At 54.0% G+C, this 21,514-nt stretch overlaps 1 protein-coding gene across 1 annotated transcript in view; it reads right to left on the reverse strand.

Moving 5' to 3' along the window:
- The window catches only part of LOC134342616 (myosin-7-like), a 137,991-nt gene that overhangs the window by 33,614 nt on the left and 82,863 nt on the right, over positions 1 to 21,514 (reverse strand). The window contains exons 29-30 of the mRNA XM_063040949.1: positions 6,321 to 6,447; positions 4,871 to 4,989 (exon numbers count right to left, since the gene is read on the reverse strand). Coding sequence (XP_062897019.1) covers positions 4,871 to 4,989; positions 6,321 to 6,447 — 246 coding nt within the window. The remainder of the gene's footprint in view (positions 1 to 4,870; positions 4,990 to 6,320; positions 6,448 to 21,514) is intronic.

Genomic DNA, 21,514 nt, shown 5'->3' on the forward strand with positions numbered 1-21,514 from the left:
AGAATTAGACTCAGAACCAGGTTTATTATCACCAACATGTGTCATGAAATTTGATAACTTAGCAGCAGCAGTTCAATGAAATACATGATATAGAAGAATAAATAAACCATGGCTGATCATCCAACTCAGAACCCAGCCTTCCCTCCATACCCCCTGACCCCTGTAGCCACAAGGGCCATATCTAACTTCCTTTTAAACATAGCTAATGAACTGGCCTCAACAGTTTGCTGTGGCAGAGAATTCCACAGATTCACCACTCTCTGTGTGAAGAAGTTTTTCCTAACCTCGGTCCTAAAAGGCTTCCCCTCTATCCTCAAACTGTGACCCCTCGTTCTAGACCTCCCCAACATCGGGAACAATCTTCCCGCATCTAGCCTGTCCAATCCCTTTAGGATCTTATACGTTTCAATCAGATCCCCCCTCAATCTTCTAAATTCCAACGAGTACAAGCCCAGTTCATCCAGTCTTTCTTCATATGAAAGACCTGCCATCCCAGGAATCAATCTGGTGAACCTTCTTTGTACTCCCTCTATGGCAAAGATGTCTTTCCTCAGATTAGGGGACCAAAACTGCACACAATACTCCAGGTGTGGTCTCACCAAGGCCTTGTACAACTGCAGTAGTACCTCCCTGCTCCTGTACTCGAATCCTCTCGCTATAAATGCCAGCATACCGTTCGCCTTTTTCACCGCCTGCTGTACCTGCATGCCCACTTTCAATGACTGGTGTATAATGACACCCAGGTCTCGTTGCACCTCCCCTTTTCCTAATCGGCCACCATTCAGATAATAATCTGTTTTCCTATTTTTGCCACCAAAGTGGATAACTTCACATTTATCCACATTAAATTGCATCTGCCATGAGTTTGCCCACTCACCCAACCTATCCAAGTCACCCTGCATCCTCTTAGCATCCTCCTCAAATTTTTTTTTTTTCTCTATCCGGGACAGTATACATATATTGGAGTTTAAAAATTGTGCAAAAAACAGAACATAGAACATAGAACATAGAATAGTACAGTACAGTACAGGCCCTTCAGCCCACAATGTTGTGCCGACCCTCAAACCCTGCCTCCCATATAAGCCCCCACCTTACATTCCTCCATATACCTGCCTAGTTGTCTCTTAAACTTCATTAGTGTATCTGCCTCCACCACTGACTCAGGCAGTGCATTCCACACACCAGCCACTCTCTGAGTAAAAAACCTTCCTCTAATATCCCCCTTGAACTTCCCGCCCCTTACCTTAAAGCTATGTCCTCTTGTATTGAGCAGTGGTGCCCTGGGGAAGAGGCGCTGGCTATCCACTCTATCTATTCCTCTTATTATCTTGTACACCTCTATCATGTCTCCTCTCATCCTCCTTCTCGCCAAAGAGTAAAGCCATAGCTCCCTTAATCTCTGATCATACAGTATACTTTCTAAACCAGGCAGCATCGTGGTAGATCTCCTCTGTACCCTTTCCAATGCTTCCACATCCTTCCTATAGTGAGGTGACCAGAACTGGACACAGTACTCCAAGTGTGGCCTAACCAGAGTTTTATAGAGCTGCATCATTACATCGCGATTCTTAAACTCTATCCCTCGACTTATGAAAGCTAACACCCCATAAGCTTTCTTAACTACCCTATCCACCTGTGAGGCAACTTTCAGGGATCTGTGGACACGTACCCCGAGATCCCTCTGCTCCTCCACACTACCAAGTATCCTGCCATTTACTTTGTACTCTGCCTTGGAGTTTGTCCTTCCAATGTGTACCACCTCACACTTCTCCGGGTTGAACTCCATCTGCCACTTCTCAGCCCACTTCTGCATCCTATCAATGTCTCTCTGCAATCTTTGACAATCCTCTACACTATCTACAACACCACCAAGCTTTGTGTCATCTGCAAACTTGCCAACCCACCTTTCTACCCCCACATCCAGGTCGTTAATAAAAATCATGAAAAGTAGAGGTCCCAAAACAGATCTTGTGGGACACCACTAGTCACAATCCTCCAATCTGAATGTACTCCCTCCACCACCACCCTCTGCCTTCTACAGGCAAGCCAATTCTGAATCCCCCTGGCCAAACTTCCCTGGATCCCATGCCTTCTAACTTTCTGAATAAGCCTACCGTGTGGAACCTTGTCAAGAGCCTTACTAAAATCCATATAGATCACATCCACTGCACTACCCTCATCTATATGCCTGGTCACCTCCTCAAAGAACTCTATCAGGCTTGTTAGACACGATCTGCCCTTCACAAAGCCGTGCTGACTGTCCCTGATCAGACCATGATTCTCTAAATGCCTATAGATCCTATCTCTAAGAATCTTTTCCAACAGCTTTCCCACCACAGACGTAAGGCTCACTGGTCTATATATTGAAAAAGTGAGGTAGTGTTCATGGGTTCAATGTCCATTTAGGAATGGTATAGCAGAGGGGAAGAAGCTGTTCCTGAATCGCTGAGTGTGTGCCTTCAGGCTTCTGTACCTCCTACCTGATGGTAACAGTGAGGAAAGGGCATGCCCTGGGTGCTGGAGGTCCTTAATAATGGACGCTGCCTTTCTGAGACACCGCTCCGTAAAGGGGTCCTGGGTACTTTGTAGGCTAGTGCCCAGGATGGAGCTGACTAGATTTACAACCTTCTATAGCTTCCTTCTGTTCTGTGCGGTAGCCCCACCCCCCATACTAGACAGTGATGCAGCCTGTCAGAATGCTCTCCATGGTACACCTATAGAAGTTTCTGACTGTTTTTGTTGACATACCAAATCTCTTCAAACTCCTAATGAAGTATAGTCACTGTCTTGCCTTCTTTATGACTACATCGATATGTTGGGACCAGGTTAGGTACTCAGAGATCTTGGGATGAGCTTCAGAACTCATATCAGCACCATCACGTTGGATTCTCTGTGAGATAGTCTGATTCTATTCTGTCTCATCTCATCAGCAACGGCAATCCTAATGCCTGGCTTTGTTAACTTGTGAGTAAATCACTTCCAACACTTCATAACTGGTCTCTCTCGCACTGCAGGCTATAAAACTCCCACTGCAAATTGTCTCTGGATACTGTTCACCCTTCTGATTAGCATTTACTTCTGGTCTACAATCCATTTTTAAATACTCAAATGACAAAATAGTACAACCATGGCTGATAAGGGATGTCAAAGCTATTGTAAAAGCAAAGAGAGGGCAGACAACAAAGCAAAGTGGGAAGACAGAGGATTGGGAAGCTTTTAAAACCCTACAGAGAACAACTAGAAGAATCATTAGGAAGGAAAAGATGAAATATGAAAGCAAACAATATCAAAGTGGATAGTAAAAGCTTTTTCAAATACATTAAAAAATAAAAGAGAGCTGAGAATGGACAGAGGACCACTAGAAAATGAGGTTGGAGAAATAATATCAGGGACCAAGGAGATATCAGGGAGATGAACTAAATGAGTATTTTACATCAGTCTTCACTGTGGAAGACACTAGCAGTGTGCCAGATGTTGAAGATGTAAAGGAAGAGAAGTGAGTGCAGTTACTGTTAAAAGGGAGAAGATGTTCAGAAAGCTTAAGGGTACTTAAGTCACTTGGACCAGATGAATTGCATCTCAGGGTTTTGAAAGAGGTAGTGGTAGAAATTGTGAAGGCATTAGTAAAGATTTTTCAAAAATCATTGGACTCTGGCATGGTCCCGGGGGACTGGAAAATTGCAAATGTCACTCCACTCTTTAAGAAGGGAGGAAGGCAGCAGAAAGGAAATTATAGACAAGTTAGCCTGACCTCAGTGGTTGGGAAGATGTTGGTGCCAATTGTTAAGGATGAGATTATGGAGTACTTGGTGACACAGGACAAGATAGGACAAATTTAGCATGGTTTCCTGCAGACAGTTTTCTAAACGGAGAGAAAATCCAAAAATCTGATACACAAAGGGACTTGGGAGTCCTTGTGCAGAACACCCTGAAGGTTAACTTGTAGGTTGAACTGGTGGTGAGGAAGGCAAATGCAATGTTAGCATTCATTTCAAGAAGTCTAGAATACAAGAGCAGGGATGTGATACTGAGGCTTTATAAGGCACTGGTGAGGCCTGACCCTGAGTATTGGGCTCCACATCTTAGAAAAGATGTGCTGGCATTGGAGGGAGTCCAGAGGAGGTTCACAATGATGATTTCAGGAATGAAAGGGTTATCATACGAGGAATATTTAAATTAGTTCTGGGTCTGTACTCATTGGAATTTAAAAGGATGGGTGGGGGGGGGGGGAATCTCATTGAAACCTTTTGAACATTGAAAGGCCCAGACAGAGTAGATGTGGAAAGGATGTTTCCCGTGGTGGGTGAGTCTAGGACAGGAGGGCACAGTCTCAGGATAGAGGGGCATCCATTTAAAACAGATGCAGAGTCATTTCTTCAGCCAGAGGGTGGTGAATTTGTGGAATTTATTACCACAGGCAGCTGTGGAGGCCAGGTCATTGGGTGCATTTAAGGCAGAGATTGATAGTTTCTTGATTGGGCACGGTATCAATGGTTATGGGGAGAAAGCTGGAGAGTGGAGCTGAGGACAGGGAAAAGGATCAGCCATGACTGAATGGCAAATCAGACTTGATGGATCAGATGGCCTAATTCTGCTCCTATATCTTATGGTCTTTATACCCTTTTTCTTCGGTTCTACCCATTCCATGGTTCTTATCTTTTCTGTTTTAATGGCTCACAGAAACTGAACAGTTGTTCAGCCCCAGTCCTTTGACCATTAATTTGTCACCAGGATTTAAGCTATCGAATTCCTACTCTAAACCTCTCTTTCCTTCTTTAATCCCTTTAAATCTAAGTGTTTGACCAAACACTGGATCATGTGCCCTGATGTATGGCACAGTGTTTGATAACAGGGGTTTTGTTGAACCTACTTTGTTCTCTTCTTCCAGCTGCCTTTTCAACTCTTCGATACTTTGTGTGAATGACAATTTCCCCCGGCTTAGTTGGCTAATCAAAGCCTCCTTTTCTTCCATTTGTCTGCTGAATTCTCCTGTTGATAACAATCAAAGAACAAATTTACAAGTTCATGAATGATCATAAGTAGATTCCTCACCGTGCCTCCCCCTGAACCCGAACAATTCTTGATGCTTTGTCACGCTGCTACTCCAATTTCCAGTGTCACCAGTGTTTATCAAGTAGATATCCTTCATGTTCATTCATGTTGAATTACAGTGCTCATTTACATGGAATCACAGATCCCTGCCTAACCAATCCCACCCCAATATTGTAAGGCCGAGATAGAGTGGATGTGGAGAGAATGTTTCCTATAGTGGGTAAGTCCAGACCAGAGGGCACTGCCTCAAAGTACAGGGACACCAATTCGCAATAGAGATGAGAAGGAATTTCTTTGGCCAGGGGGTGAGAAATCTGGAATTCATTGCCACAGATGGCTGTGGAGGCCGTCATAAAGATGAGATTGATAGGGTCTTGATTAGAGTCTTGAAGGGTGTCAAAGTTAGGAAAATGGGGTTGAGAAGGACAATAAAACTGCCATGATGCACCAAGTAGCCTAATTTTGCTCCTATTTCTTGTGATCTTATGGTCACCCGTATGTATTGGCTCTTGGTGTGTCTGGATTAGGCATTTAGGCAGTTAAAACTGCTGACAGCGCTCTCTCCTTGGCTCACAAGCAAAAGGAACCACAAAGGGCACATCATCTTGATTATTGATCCCTGGTTCATTGTGGCCAGAACTGGCTGTCTGAATTAAAATCAGGACAGAAACACAAAATGATGGAAACGTTCAGCAAACTAAGGAACGGCTGTGGAAAGGGAAACAGTCGACATTTCAGGTAAATTGTTGTGGTCACCCATCCATCTGTGAAAACCAACATAACTACAGATGCAGAAAACTGAAATACAAAACAAAATGCTGGAAGTGTTCAGCAGATCAGACCTTATCTGCAGGAAGCGGAACAGTGCTAATATTTCAGAATGAAGACCCTTAACCAGATCTGGGAAGGAGACACAAATAAAAACTTGAAAGCTGGGGAAGGAGTGACAGGGTAAAACTAGGGGAGGTGTGAATAGCAGCATTTAGAGAGTGAGAATGGAGAGAAAAGAAAACCTACATATCAGAGAACAGACCAGCCAAGATTTTTATAAAGTCCCTGCACCCATCCCTGTGGAACACCAGTGATTTCATGTTTCCTCTATCTGCAGTTTTTGATTTTCATACAGTTATCTTTAAAGTTTGCTCCTCCTGCAACTTCCACAGCATCCTCATTGAGGGGAAGTATTTATGCAGGTATATCCAAGGGGAGGTAATGATCTCTTCCTCCAACCCTGTCCATCCCCCATACATTATTTTGCAGTTTCTTACCGTTTTGACTCTCTAGCTTGGCCTTGTGTGAAGCAAGATCAGACACCTGCCGCTGCAGTTCTCCCACTTTATTATTTGCTTCGCTCAGTTGATCCTCATACGTTCTGCACAGCTTCTCGGCATTGGCCTAAGATACCCAGAGTGAGGGAATATATTTGTTACACACCCATCAAAATACTGATGACACCCTTGTATTCCCCCACCCCCAGTTATGTCAGCAAGTGAAGAGTCAGCGAGGGGTCCAAATGGTATGCTGCTATGGAAAGTTTGATTGATTGAGATCCAGGAAGAGCTGGCTAATTGGAACACAACTGGCTTCAATGTATGAAGCAAAGGCTGATGATGGGAGGTTATTTCTTAAGCTGGAGCATGGGAGAATGAGGTTGTATAGAGCTGTGTAAAATCATACTGACATTGTACAGAGTCAATCCCAGGGTGCAATGGGGTGTGATTGGGTGGGGTGGGGTGGGGTGGAATAGGTTGGGATGGAGTGCAGTGTGCTGAAGAGGGGTTTAGTGGGGTGAGCTGAATGGGGTGGGGTGAGGTGAATTGGGATGGAGAAAGGTTCAGTGGGATGGCGTGAGTTGGGGTGGAAAGAGGTTCACTGGGATGGGGTGAGCTGGGGTGGAGAGAGGTTCAGTGAGATGGGGTGAGTTGGGGTGGAGAGAGGTTCAGTGGGATGGCGTGAGTTGGGGTGGAAAGAGGTTCACTGGGATGGGGTGAGTTGGGGTGGAGAGAGGTTCAGTGGGCTGGGGTGAGTTGGGGTGGAGAGAGGTTCAGTGGGATGGGGTGAGTTGTGGTGAATTGGGGTGGAGAGAGGTTCAGTGGGATGGGGTGAGTTGTGGTGAATTGGGGTGGAGAGAGATTGGTGGGATGGGGTGAGTTGGGGTGGAAAGAGGTTCAGTGGGATGGGGTGATTTGGGGTGGAGAGAGGTTCAGTGGGATGGGGTGAGTTGGGGTGGAGAGGGGTTCAGTGGGATGGGGTGAGTTGGGGTGGAGAGAAGTTCAGTGGGCTGGGGTGAGTTGGGGTGAATTGGGGTGAGTTGGGGTGGAGAGGGGTTCAGTGGGATGGGGTGAGTTGGGGTGGAGAGAGGTTCAGTGGGATGGGGTGAGTTGTGGTGAATTGGGGTGGAGAGAGGTTCAGTGGGATGGGGTGAGTTGTGGTGAATTGGGGTGGAGAGAGGTTCAGGGGGATGGGGTGAGTTGGGGTGGAGAGAGGTTCAGTGGGATGGGGTGAGTTGGGGTGGAGAGGGGTTCAGTGGGATGGGGTGAGTTGGGGTAGAGAGGGGTTCAGTGGGCTGGGGTGAGTTGGGGTGAATTGGAGTGGAGGGAGGTTCAGTGGGATGGTGTGAATTGGGGTGGAGAGAGGTTCAGTGGGATGGGCTGAGTTGGGGTGGAGAGAGGTTCAGTGGGATGGGGTGAGTTGGGGTGGAGAGAGGTGCAGTGGGATGGGGTGAGTTGGGGTGGAGAGGGGTTTAGTGGGATGGGGTGAGTTTGGGTGGAGAGAGGTTCAGTGGGATGGGGTGAGTTGTGGTGAATTGGGGCGGAGAGAGGTTAGGTGGGATGGGGTGAGTTGTGGTGAATTGGGGTGGAGAGAGGTTCAGTGGAATGGGGTGAGTTGGGGTGGAGAGAGGTTCAGTGGGATGGGGTGAGTTGGGGTGGAGAGGGGTTCAGTGGGATGGGGTGAGTTGGGGTGGAGAGGGGTTCAGTGGGATGGGGTGAGTTGTGGTGAATTGGGGCGGAGAGAGGTTAGGTGGGATGGGGTGAGTTGTGGTGAATTGGGGTGGAGAGAGGTTCAGTGGAATGGGCTGAGTTGGGGTGGAGAGAGGTTCAGTGGGATGGGGTGAGTTGGGGTGGAGAGGGGTTCAGTGGGATGGGGTGAGTTGGGGTGGAGAGGGGTTCAGTGGGATGGGGTGAGTTGTGGTGAATTGGGGTGGAGAGAGGTTAGGTGGGATGGGGTGAGTTGTGGTGATTGGGGTGGAGAGAGGTTCAGTGAGATGGGGTGAGTTGGGGTGGAGAGAGGTTCAGTGGGATGGGGTGAGTTGGGGTGGAGAGAGGTTCAGTGGAATGGGGTGAGTTGGGGTGGAGAGGGGTTCAGTGGGATGGGGTGAGTTGGGGTGGAGAGGGGTTCAGTGGGATGGGGTGAGTTGTGGTGAATTGGGGTGGAGAGAGGTTCAGTGAGATGGGGTGAGTTGGGGTGGAGAGGGGTTCAGTGGGATGGGGTGAGTTGGGGTGGAGAGGGGTTCAGTGGGATGTGGTGAGTTGGGGTGAATTGGAGTGGAGGGAGGTTCAGTGGGATGGTGTGAATTGGGGTGGAGAGAGGTTCAGTGGGATGTGGTGAGTTGGGGTGAATTGGGGTGGAGAGAGGTTCAGTGGGATGGGGTGAGTTGGGGTGGAGAGAGGTTCAGTGGGATGGGGTGAGTTGGGGTGGAGAGAGGTTCAGTGGGATGGGGTGAGTTGGGGTGGAGAGGGGTTCAGTGGGATGGGGTGAGTTGGGGTAGAGAGGGGGTCAGTGGGCTGGGGTGAGTTGGGGTGAATTGGAGTGGAGGGAGGTTCAGTGGGATGGTGTGAATTGGGGTGGAGAGAGGTTCAGTGGGATGGGGTGAGTTGGGGTGGAGAGAGATTCAGTGGGATGGGGTGATTTGGGGTGGAGAGAGGTTAGGTGGGATGGGGTGAGTTGGGGTGAGTTGGGGTGGAAAAAGGTTCAGTGGGATGGGGTGATTTGGGATGGAGAGAGGTTCAGTGGGATGGGGTGAGTTGGGGTGGAGAGGGGTTCAGTGGGATGGGGTGAGTTGGGGTGGAGAGGGGTTCAGTGGGATGGGGTGAGTTGGGGTGGTGAGAAGTTCAGTGGGCTGGGGTGAGTTGGGGTGAATTGGGGTGGAGGGAGGTTCAGTGGGATGGGGTGAGTTGGGGTGGAGAGAGATTCAGTGGGATGGGGTGGAGAGAGGTTCGGTGGGATGGTGTGAGTTGGGGTGAGTTGGGGTGGATAGAGGTTCAGAGGGATGGGGTGTGATGGGGTGGAGAGAGGTTCAGTGGAACGGGGTGAGTTGGGGTGAGTTGGGGTGAGTTGGGGTGGAGAGGGGTTCAGTGGGATGGTGTGAATTGGGGTGGAGGGAGGTTCAGTGGGATGGGGTGAGTTGGGGTGGAGAGGGGTTCAGTGGGATGGGGTGAGTTGGGGTGGAGAGGGGTTTAGTGGGATGGGGTGAGTTTGGGTGGAGAGAGGTTCAGTGGGATGGGGTGAGTTGTGGTGAATTGGGGTGGAGAGAGGTTCGGTGGGATGGGGTGAATTGGGGTGGAGAGAGGTTAGGTGGGATGGGGTGAGTTGTGGTGAATTGGGGTGGAGAGAGGTTCAGTGGAATGGGCTGAGTTGGGGTGGAGAGAGGTTGAGTTGGGGTGGAGAGAAGTTCAGTGGGATGGGGTGAGTTGGGGTGGAGAGGGGTTCAGTGGGATGGGGTGAGTTGGGGTGGAGAGGGGTTCAGTGGGATGGGGTGAGTTGTGGTGAATTGGGGTGGAGAGAGGTTCGGTGGGATGGGGTGAGTTGTGGTGAATTGGGGTGGAGAGAGGTTCAGTGGGATGGGGTGAGTTGGGGTGGAGAGAGGTTCAGTGGGATGGGGTGAGTTGGGGTGGAGAGGGGTTCAGTGGGATGGGGTGAGTTGGGGTAGAGAGGGGTTCAGTGGGCTGGGGTTAGTTGGGGTGAATTGGAGTGGAGGGAGGTTCAGTGGGATGGGGTGAGTTGGGGTGGAGAGAGGTTCAGTGGGATGGGGTGAGTTGGGGTGGAGAGAGGTTCAGTGGAATGGGGTGATTTGGGGTGGAGAGGGGTTCAGTGGGATGGGGTGAGTTGGGGTGGAGAGGGGTTCAGTGGGATGGGGTGAGTTGTGGTGAATTGGGGTGGAGAGAGGTTCAGTGAGATGGGGTGAGTTGGGGTGGAGAGGGGTTCAGTGGGATGGGGTGAGTTGGGGTGGAGAGGGGTTCAGTGGGATGTGGTGAGTTGGGGTGAATTGGAGTGGAGGGAGGTTCAGTGGGATGGTGTGAATTGGGGTGGAGAGAGGTTCAGTGGGATGTGGTGAGTTGGGGTGAATTGGGGTGGAGAGAGGTTCAGTGGGATGGGGTGAGTTGGGGTGGAGAGAGGTTCAGTGGGATGGGGTGAGTTGGGGTGGAGAGAGGTTCAGTGGGATGGGGTGAGTTGGGGTGGAGAGGGGTTCAGTGGGATGGGGTGAGTTGGGGTAGAGAGGGGGTCAGTGGGCTGGGGTGAGTTGGGGTGAATTGGAGTGGAGGGAGGTTCAGTGGGATGGTGTGAATTGGGGTGGAGAGAGGTTCAGTGGGATGGGCTGAGTTGGGGTGGAGAGAGATTCAGTGGGATGGGGTGAATTGGGGTGGAGAGAGGTTAGGTGGGATGGGGTGAGTTGGGGTGGAAAAAGGTTCAGTGGGATGGGGTGATTTGGGATGGAGAGAGGTTCAGTGGGATGGGGTGAGTTGGGGTGGAGAGGGGTTCAGTGGGATGGGGTGAGTTGGGGTGGAGAGGGGTTCAGTGGGTTGGGGTGAGTTGGGGTGGTGAGAAGTTCAGTGGGCTGGGGTGAGTTGGGGTGAATTGGGGTGGAGGGAGGTTCAGTGGGATGGGGTGAGTTGGGGTGGAGAGAGATTCAGTGGGATGGGGTGGAGAGAGGTTCGGTGGGATGGTGTGAGTTGGGGTGAGTTGGGGTGGATAGAGGTTCAGAGGGATGGGGTGTGATGGGGTGGAGAGAGGTTCAGTGGAACGGGGTGAGTTGGGGTGAGTTGGGGTGAGTTGGGGTGGAGAGGGGTTCAGTGGGATGGTGTGAATTGGGGTGGAGGGAGGTTCAGTGGGATGGGGTGAGTTGGGGTGGAGAGGGGTTCAGTGGGATGGGGTGAGTTGGGGTGGAGAGGGTTTTAGTGGGATGGGGTGAGTTTGGGTGGAGAGAGGTTCAGTGGGATGGGGTGAGTTGTGGTGAATTGGGGTGGAGAGAGGTTCGGTGGGATGGGGTGAATTGGGGTGGAGAGAGGTTCGGTGGGATGGGGTGAGTTGTGGTGAATTGGGGTGGAGAGAGGTTCAGTGGGATGGGGTGAGTTGTGGTGAATTGGGGTGGAGAGAGATTGGTGGGATGGGGGGAGTTGGGGTGATTTGGGGTGGAGAGAGGTTCAGTGGGATGGGGTGAGTTGGGGTGGAGAGGGGTTCAGTGGGGTGGGGTGAGTTGGGGTGGAGAGAAGTTCAGTGGGCTGGGGTGAGTTGGGGTGAATTGGGGTGGAGGGAGGTTCAGTGGGATGGTGTGAATTGGGGTGGAGGGAGGTTCAGTGGGATGGGGTGAGTTGGGGTGGAGTGGGGTTCAGTGGGATGGGGTGAGTTGGGGTGGAGAGAGGTTCAGTGGGATGGGGTGAGTTGTGGTGAATTGGGGTGGAGAGAGGTTCGGTGGGATGGGGTGAGTTGTGGTGAATTGGGGTGGAGAGAGGTTCAGTGGGATGGGGTGAGTTGGGGTGGAGAGAGGTTCAGTGGGATGGGGTGAGTTGGGGTGGAGAGGGGTTCAGTGGAATGGGGTGAGTTGGGGTAGAGAGGGGTTCAGTGGGCTGGGGTTAGTTGGGGTGAATTGGAGTGGAGGGAGGTTCAGTGGGATGGGGTGAGTTGGGGTGGAGAGAGGTTCAGTGGGATGGGGTGAGTTGGGGTGAATTGGGGTGGAGAGAGGTTCAGTGGGATGGGGTGAGTTGGGGTGAATTGGGGTGGAGAGAGGTTCAGTGGGATGGGGTGTGTTGGGGTGGAGAGACGTTCAGTGGGATGGGGTGAGTTGGGGTGAATTGGGGTGGAAAGAGGTTCAGTGGGATGGGATGAGTTGGGGTGGAGAGAAGTTCAGTGGGATGGGGTGAGTAGGGGTGGAGAGGGGTTCAGTGGGATGGGGTGTGTTGGGGTAGAGAGAGGTTCAGTGGGATGGGGTGAGTTGGGATGGAGAGGTGTTCAGTGGGGTGGGGTGAGTTGGGGTGGAGAGAGGTTCAGTGGGATGGGGTGGAGAGAGTTTCGGTGGGATGGTGTGAGTTGGGGTGAGTTGGGGTGGAGAGAGGTTCAGTGGGATGGGGTGTGATGGGGTGGAGAGAGGTTCAGTGGGACGGGGTGAGTTGGGGTGAGTTGGGGTGGAGAGGGTTTCAGTGGGATGGTGTGAATTGGGGTGGAGAGAGGTTCAGTGGGATGGGGTGAGTTGTGGTGAATTGGGGTGGAGAGAGGTTAGGTGGGATGGGGTGAGTTGTGGTGAATTGGGGTGGAGAGAGGTTCAGTGAGATGGGGTGAGTTGGGGTGGAGAGAGGTTCAGTGGGATGGGGTGAGTTGGGGTGGAGAGAGGTTCAGTGGAATGGGGTGAGTTGGGGTGGAGAGGGGTTCAGTGGGATGGGGTGAGTTGGGGTGGAGAGGGGTTCAGTGGGATGGGGTGAGTTGTGGTGAATTGGGGTGGAGAGAGGTTCAGTGGAATGGGGTGAGTTGGGGTGGAGAGAGGTTCAGTGGGATGGGGTGAGTTGGGGTGGAGAGGGGTTCAGTGGGATGGGGTGAGTTGGGGTGGAGAGGGGTTCAGTGGGATGGGGTGAGTTGTGGTGAATTGGGGTGGAGAGAGGTTAGGTGGGATGGGGTGAGTTGTGGTGAATTGGGGTGGAGAGAGGTTCAGTGAGATGGGGTGAGTTGGGGTGGAGAGAGGTTCAGTGGGATGGGGTGAGTTGGGGTGGAGAGAGGTTCAGTGGAATGGGGTGAGTTGGGGTGGAGAGGGGTTCAGTGGGATGGGGTGAGTTGGGGTGGAGAGGGGTTCAGTGGGATGGGGTGAGTTGTGGTGAATTGGGGTGGAGAGAGGTTAGGTGGGATGGGGTGAGTTGTGGTGAATTGGGGTGGAGAGAGGTTCAGTGAGATGGGGTGTGTTGGGGTGGAGAGGGGTTCAGTGGGATGTGGTGAGTTGGGGTGGAGAGGGGTTCAGTGGGCTGGGGTGAGTTGGGGTGAATTGGAGTGGAGGGAGGTTCAGTGGGATGGTGTGAATTGGGGTGGAGAGAGGTTCAGTGGGATGTGGTGAGTTGGGGTGAATTGGGGTGGAGAGAGGTTCAGTGGGATGGGGTGAGTTGGGGTGGAGAGAGGTTCAGTGGGATGGGGAGAGTTGGGGTGGAGAGAGGTTCAGTGGGATGGGGTGAGTTGGGGTGGAGAGGGGTTCAGTGGGATGGGGTGAGTTGGGGTGGAGAGGGGGTCAGTGGGCTGGGGTGAGTTGGGGTGAATTGGAGTGGAGGGAGGTTCAGTGGGATGGTGTGAATTGGGGTGGAGAGAGGTTCAGTGGGATGTGGTGAGTTGGGGTGAATTGGGGTGGAGAGAGGTTCAGTGGGATGGGCTGAGTTGGGGTGGAGAGAGATTCAGTGGGATGGGGTGAATTGGGGTGGAGAGAGGTTAGGTGGGATGGGGTGAGTTGGGGTGAGTTGGGGTGGAAAGAGTTTCAGTGGGATGGGGTGATTTGGGATGGAGAGAGGTTCAGTGGGATGGGGTGAGTTGGGGTGGAGAGGGGTTCAGTGGGATGGGGTGAGTTGGGGTGGAGAGGGGTTCAGTGGGATGGGGTGAGTTGGGGTGGTGAGAAGTTCAGTGGGCTGGGGTGAGTTGGGGTGAATTGGGGTGGAGGGAGGTTCAGTGGGATGGTGTGAATTGGGGTTGAGGGAGGTTCAGTGGGATGGGGTGAGTTGGGGTGGGGAGGGGTTCAGTGGGATGGGGTGAGTTGGGGTGGAGAGGGGTTTAGTGGGATGGGGTGAGTGTGGGTGGAGATAGGTTCAGTGGGATGGGGTGAGTTGTGGTGAATTGGGGTGGAGAGAGGTTCGGTGGGATGGGGTGAGTTGTGGTGAATTGGGGTGGAGAGAGGTTCGGTGGGATGGGGTGAGTTGTGGTGAATTGGGGTGGAGAGAGGTTCAGTGGGATGGGGTGAATTGTGGTGAATTGGGGTGGAGAGAGATTGGTGGGATGGGGTGAGTTGGGGTGATTTGGGGTGGAGAGAGGTTCAGTGGGATGGGGTGAGTTGGGGTGGAGAGGGGTTCAGTGGGGTGGGGTGAGTTGGGGTGGAGAGAAGTTCAGTGGGCTGGGGTGAGTTGGGGTGAATTGGGGTGGAGGGAGTTTCAGTGAGATGGGGTGAGTTGGGGTGGAGTGAGGTTCAGTGGGATGGGGTGAGTTGGGGTGGAGAGAGGTTCAGTGGAATGGGGTGAGTTGGGGTGGAGAGGGGTTCAGTGGGATGGGGTGAGTTGGGGTGGAGAGGGGTTCTGTGGGATGGGGTGATTTGTGGTGAATTGGGGTGGAGAGAGGTTCAGTGAGATGGGGTGAGTTGGGGTGGAGAGGGGTTCTGTGGGATGGGGTGAGTTGGGGTGGAGAGGGGTTCAGTGGGATGTGGTGAGTTGGGGTGAATTGGAGTGGAGGGAGGTTCAGTGGGATGGTGTGAATTGGGGTGGAGAGAGGTTCAGTGGGATGGGGTGAGTTGGGGTGGAGAGAGGTTCAGTGGGATGGGGTGAGTTGGGGTGGAGAGAGGTTCAGTGGGATGGGGTGAGTTGGGGTGGAGAGGGGTTCAGTGGGTGGGGGTGTGTTGGGGTGGATCGGGGGTCAGTGGGCTGGGGTGAGTTGGGGTGAATTAGAGTGGAGGGAGGTTCAGTGGGATGGTGTGAATTGGGGTGGAGAGAGGTTCAGTGGGATGGGCTGAGTTGGGGTGGAGAGAGATTCAGTGGGATGGGGTGAATTGGGGTGGAGAGAGGTTAGGTGGGATGGGGTGAGTTGGGGTGGAAAAAGGTTCAGTGGGATGGGGTGATTTGGGATGGAGAGAGGTTCAGTGGGATGGGGTGAGTTGGGGTGGAGAGGGGTACAGTGGGATGAGAGGGGTTCAGTGGGATGGGGTGAGTTGGGGTGGAGAGAAGTTCAGTGGGCTGGGGTGAGTTGGGGTGAATTGGGGTGGAGGGAGGTTCAGTGGGATGGGGTGAGTTGGGGTGGAGAGAGATTCAGTGGGATGGGGTGGATAGAGGTTCAGAGGGATGGGGTGTGATGGGGTGGAGAGAGGTTCAGTGGAACGGGGTGAGTTGGGGTGAGTTGGGGTGAGTTGGGGTGGAGAGGGGTTCAGTGGGATGGGGTGAATTGGGGTGGAGGGAGGTTCAGTGGGATGGGGTGAGTTGGGGTGGTGAGGGGTGCCGTGGGCTGGGGTGAGTTGGGGTGGAGAGGGGTTTAGTGGGATGGGGTGAGTTTGGGTGGAGAGAGGTTCAGTGGGATGGGGTGAGTTGTGGTGAATTGGGGTGGAGAGAGGTTCGGTGGGATGGGGTGAATTGGGGTGGAGAGAGATTGGTGGGATGGGGGGAGTTGGGGTGATTTGGGGTGGAGAGAGGTTCAGTGGGATGGGGTGAGTTGGGGTGGAGAGGGGTTCAGTGGGGTGGGGTGAGTTGGGGTGGAGAGAAGTTCAGTGGGCTGGGGTGAGTTGGGGTGAATTGGGGTGGAGGGAGGTTCAGTGGGATGGTGTGAATTGGGGTGGAGGGAGGTTCAGTGGGATGGGGTGAGTTGGGGTGGAGTGGGGTTCAGTGGGATGGGGTGAGTTGGGGTGGAGAGAGGTTCAGTGGGATGGGGTGAGTTGTGGTGAATTGGGGTGGAGAGAGGTTCGGTGGGATGGGGTGAGTTGTGCTGAATTGGGGTGGAGAGAGGTTCAGTGGGATGGGGTGAGTTGGGGTGGAGAGAGGTTCAGTGGGATGGGGTGAGTTGGGGTGGAGAGGGGTTCAGTGGGTTGGGGTGAGTTGGGGTAGAGAGGGGTTCAGTGGGCTGGGGTTAGTTGGGGTGAATTGGAGTGGAGGGAGGTTCAGTGGGATGGGGTGAGTTGGGGTGGAGAGAGGTTCAGTGGGATGGGTTGAGTTGGGGTGAATTGGGGTGGAGAGAGGTTCAGTGGGATGGGGTGAGTTGGGGTGAATTTGGGTGGAGAGAGGTTCAGTGGGATGGGGTGTGATGGGGTGGAGAGACGTTCAGTGGGATGGGGTGAGTTGGGGTGAATTGGGGTGGAAAGAGGTTCAGTGGGATGGGATGAGTTGGGGTGGAGAGAAGTTCAGTTGGATGGGGTGAGTAGGGGTGGAGAGGGGTTCAGTGGGATGGGGTGTGTTGGGGTAGAGAGAGGTTCAGTGGGATGGGGTGAGTTGGGATGGAGAGGTGTTCAGTGGGGTGGGGTGAGTTGGGGTGGAGAGAGGTTCAGTGGGATGGGGTGGAGAGAGTTTCGGTGGGATGGTGTGAGTTGGGGTGAGTTGGGGTGGAGAGAGGTTCAGTGGGATGGGGTGTGATGGGGTGGAGAGAGGTTCAGTGGGACGGGGTGAGTTGGGGTGAGTTGGGGTGGAGAGGGTTTCAGTGGGATGGTGTGATTTGGGGTGGAGAGAGGTTCAGTGGGATGGGGTGAGTTGTGGTGAATTGGGGTGGAGAGAGGTTAGGTGGGATGGGGTGAGTTGTCGTGAATTGGGGTGGAGAGAGGTTCAGTGAGATGGGGTGAGTTGGGGTGGAGAGAGGTTCAGTGGGATGGGGTGAGTTGGGGTGGAGAGAGGTTCAGTGGAATGGGGTGAGTTGGGGTGGAGAGGGGTTCAGTGGGATGGGGTGAGTTGGGGTGGAGAGGGGTTCAGTGGGATGGGGTGAGTTGTGGTGAATTGGGGTGGAGAGAGGTTCAGTGGAATGGGGTGAGTTGGGGTGGAGAGAGGTTCAGTGGGATGGGGTGAGTTGGGGTGGAGAGGGGTTCAGTGGGATGGGGTGAGTTGGGGTGGAGCGGGGTTCAGTGGGATGGGGTGAGTTGTGGTGAATTGGGGTGGAGAGAGGTTACGTGGGATGGGGTGAGTTGTGGTGAATTGGGGTGGAGAGAGGTTCAGTGAGATGGGGTGAGTTGGGGTGGAGAGAGGTTCAGTGGGATGGGGTGAGTTGGGGTGGAGAGAGGTTCAGTGGAATGGGGTGAGTTGGGGTGGAGAGGGGTTCAGTGGGATGGGGTGAGTTGGGGTGGAGAGGGGTTCAGTGGGATGGGGTGAGTTGTGGTGAATTGGGGTGGAGAGAGGTTAGGTGGGATGGGGTGAGTTGTGGTGAATTGGGGTGGAGAGAGGTTCAGTGAGATGGGGTGAGTTGGGGTGGAGAGGGGTTCAGTGGGATGTGGTGAGTTGGGGTGGAGAGGGGTTCAGTGGGCTGGGGTGAGTTGGGGTGAATTGGAGTGGAGGGAGGTTCAGTGGGATGGTGTGAATTGGGGTGGAGAGAGGTTCAGTGGGATGTGGTGAGTTGGGGTGAATTGGGGTGGAGAGAGGTTCAGTGGGATGGGGTGAGTTGGGGTGGAGAGAGGTTCAGTGGGATGGGGAGAGTTGGGGTGGAGAGAGGTTCAGTGGGATGGGGTGAGTTGGGGTGGAGAGGGGTTCAGTGGGATGGGGTGAGTTGGGGTGGAGAGGGGGTCAGTGGGCTGGGGTGAGTTGGGGTGAATTGGAGTGGAGGGAGGTTCAGTGGGATGGTGTGAATTGGGGTGGAGAGAGGTTCAGTGGGATGTGGTGAGTTGGGGTGAATTGGGGTGGAGAGAGGTTCAGTGGGATGGGCTGAGTTGGGGTGGAGAGAGATTCAGTGGGATGGGGTGAATTGGGGTGGAGAGAGGTTAGGTGGGATGGGGTGAGTTGGGGTGAGTTGGGGTGGAAAGAGTTTCAGTGGGATGGGGTGATTTGGGATGGAGAGAGGTTCAGTGGGATGGGGTGAGTTGGGGTGGAGAGGGGTTCAGTGGGATGGGGTGAGTTGGGGTGGAGAGGGGTTCAGTGGGATGGGGTGAGTTGGGGTGGTGAGAAGTTCAGTGGGCTGGGGTGAGTTGGGGTGAATTGGGGTGGAGGGAGGTTCAGTGGGATGGTGTGAATTGGGGTTGAGGGAGGTTCAGTGGGATGGGGTGAGTTGGGGTGGGGAGGGGTTCAGTGGGATGGGGTGAGTTGGGGTGGAGAGGGGTTTAGTGGGATGGGGTGAGTGTGGGTGGAGAGAGGTTCAGTGGGATGGGGTGAGTTGTGGTGAATTGGGGTGGAGAGAGGTTCTGTGGGATGGGGTGAGTTGTGGTGAATTGGGGTGGAGAGAGGTTCGGTGGGATGGGGTGAGTTGTGGTGAATTGGGGTGGAGAGAGGTTCAGTGGGATGGGGTGAATTGTGGTGAATTGGGGTGGAGAGAGATTGGTGGGATGGGGTGAGTTGGGGTGATTTGGGGTGGAGAGAGGTTCAGTGGGATGGGGTGAGTTGGGGTGGAGAGGGGTTCAGTGGGGTGGGGTGAGTTGGGGTGGAGAGAAGTTCAGTGGGCTGGGGTGAGTTGGGGTAAATTGGGGTGGAGGGAGTTTCAGTGGGATGGTGTGAATTGGGGTGGAGGGAGGTTCAGTGGGATGGGGTGAGTTGGGGTGGAGAGGGGTTCAGTGGGATGGGGTGAGTTGGGGTGGAGAGAGGTTCAGTGGGATGGGGTGAGTTGTGGTGAATTGGGGTGGAGAGAGGTTCGGTGGGATGGGGTGAGTTGTGGTGAATTGGGGTGGAGAGAGGTTCAGTGGGATGGGGTGAGTTGGGGTGGAGAGAGGTTCAGTGGGATGGGGTGAGTTGGGGTGGAGAGGGGTTCAGTGGGATGGGGTGAGTTGGGGTGGAGAGGGGTTCAGTGGGCTGGGGTTAGTTGGGGTGAATTGGAGTGGAGGGAGGTTCAGTGGGATGGTGTGAATTGGAGTGGAGGGAGGTTCAGTGGGATGGTGTGAATTGGGGTGGAGAGGGGTTCAGTGGGATGGGGTGAGTTGGGGTGGAGAGGGGTTCAGTGGGATGGGGTGAGTTGGGGTGGAGAGAGGTTCAGTGGGATGGGGTGAGTTGGGGTGGAGAGAGGTTCAGTGGAATGGGGTGAGTTGGGGTGGAGAGGGGTACAGTGGGATGGGGTGAGTTGGGGTGGAGTGGGGTTCAGTGGGTTGGGGTGAGTTGTGGTGAATTGGGGTGGAGAGAGGTTAGGTGGGATGGGGTGAGTTGTGGTGAATTGGGGTGGAGAGAGGTTCAGTGAGATGGGGTGAGTTGGGGTGGAGAGAGGTTCAGTGGGATGGGGTGAGTTGGGGTGGAGAGAGGTTCAGTGGAATGGGGTGAGTTGGGGTGGAGAGGGGTTCAGTGGGATGGGGTGAGTTGGGGTGGAGAGGGGTTCAGTGGGATGGGGTGAGTTGTGGTGAATTGGGGTGGAGAGAGGTTAGGTGGGATGGGGTGAGTTGTGGTGAATTGGGGTGGAGAGAGGTTCAGTGAGATGGGGTGAGTAGGGGTGGAGAGGGGTTCAGTGGGATGTGGTGAGTTGGGGTGGAGAGGGTTCAGTGGGCTGGGGTGAGTTGGGGTGAATTGGAGTGGAGGGAGGTTCAGTGGGATGGTGTGAATTGGGGTGGAGAGAGGTTCAGTGGGATGTGGTGAGTTGGGGTGAATTGGGGTGGAGAGAGGTTCAGTGGGATGGGGTGAGTTGGGGTGGAGAGAGGTTCAGTGGGATGGGGAGAGTTGGGGTGGAGAGAGGTTCAGTGGGATGGGGTGAGTTGGGGTGGAGAGGAGTTCAGTGGGATGGGGTGAGTTGGGGTGGAGAGGGGGTCAGTGGGCTGGGGTAAGTTGGGGTGAATTGGAGTGGAGGGAGGTTCAGTGGGATGGTGTGAATTGGGGTGGAGAGAGGTTCAGTGGGATGTGGTGAGTTGGGGTGAATTGGGGTGGAGAGAGGTTCAGTGGGATGGGCTGAGTTGGGGTGGAGAGAGATTCAGTGGGATGGGGTGAATTGGGGTGGAGAGAGGTTAGGTGGGATGGGGTGAGTTGGGGTGAGTTGGGGTGGAAAGAGTTTCAGTGGGATGGGGTGATTTGGGATGGAGAGAGGTTCAGTGGGATGGGGTGAGTTGGGGTGGAGAGGGGTTCAGTGGGATGGGGTGAGTTGGGGTGGAGAGGGGTTCAGTGGGATGGGGTGAGTTGGGGTGGTGAGAAGTTCAGTGGGCTGGGGTGAGTTGGGGTGAATTGGGGTGGAGGGAGGTTCAGTGGGATGGTGTGAATTGGGGTGGAGGGAGGTTCAGTGGGATGGGGTGAGTTGGGGTGGGGAGGGGTTCAGTGGGATGGGGTGAGTTGGGGTGGAGAGGGGTTTAGTGGGATTGGGTGAGTTTGGGTGGAGAGAGGTTCAGTGTGATGGGGTGAGTTGTGGTGAATTGGGGTGGAGAGAGGTTCGGTGGGATGGGGTGAGTTGTGGTGAATTGGGGTGGAGAGAGGTTCGGTGGGATGGGGTGAGTTGTGGTGAATTGGGGTGGAGAGAGGTTCAGTGGGATGGGGTGAATTGTGGTGAATTGGGGTGGAGAGAGATTGGTGGGATGGGGTGAGTTGGGGTGATTTGGGGTGGAGAGAGGTTCAGTGGGATGGGGTGAGTTGGGGTGGAGAGGGGTTCAGTGGGGTGGGGTGAGTTGGGGTGGAGAGAAGTTCAGTGGGCTGGGGTGAGTTGGGGTGAATTGGGGTGGAGGGAGTTTCAGTGGGATGGTGTGAATTGGGGTGGAGAGCGGTTAAGTGGGATGGGGTGAGTTGGGGTGGAGAGGGGTTCAGTGGGATGGGGTGAGTTGGGGTGGAGAGAGGTTCAGTGGGATGGGTTGAGTTGTGGTGAATTGGGGTGGAGAGAGGTTCGGTGGGATGGGGTGAGTTGTGGTGAATTGGGGTGGAGAGAGGTTCAGTGGGATGGGGTGAGTTGGGGTGGAGAGAGGTTCAGTGGGATGGGGTGAGTTGGGGTGGAGAGGGGTTCAGTGGGATGGGGTGAGTTGGGGTGGAGAGGGGTTCAGTGGGCTGGGGTTAGTTGGGGTGAATTGGAGTGGAGGGAGGTTCAGTGGGATGGTGTGAATTGGAGTGGAGGGAGGTTCAGTGGGATGGTGTGAATTGGGGTGGAGGGAGGTTCGGTGGGATGGGCTGAGTTGGAGTGGAGAGAGGTTCAGTGGGATGGGGGGAGTTGGGGTGGAGAGAGGTGCAGTGGGATGGTGTGAGTGGGGTGGAGAGGGGTTCAGTGGGATGGGGTGAGTTGGGGTGGAGAGGGGTTTAGTGGGATGGGGTGAGTTTGGGTGGAGAGAGGTTCAGTGGGATGGGGTGAGTTGTGGTGAATTGGGGTGGAGAGAGGTTAGGTGGGATGTGGTGAGTTGTGGTGAATTGGGGTGGAGAGAGGTTCAGTGGGATGGGCTGAGTTGGGGTGGAGCGAGGTTCAGTGG

Source organism: Mobula hypostoma, chromosome 2 (assembly GCF_963921235.1).
Source record: "Mobula hypostoma chromosome 2, sMobHyp1.1, whole genome shotgun sequence".
In the NCBI taxonomy this organism is placed as follows: Eukaryota; Metazoa; Chordata; class Chondrichthyes; order Myliobatiformes; family Myliobatidae; genus Mobula; species Mobula hypostoma.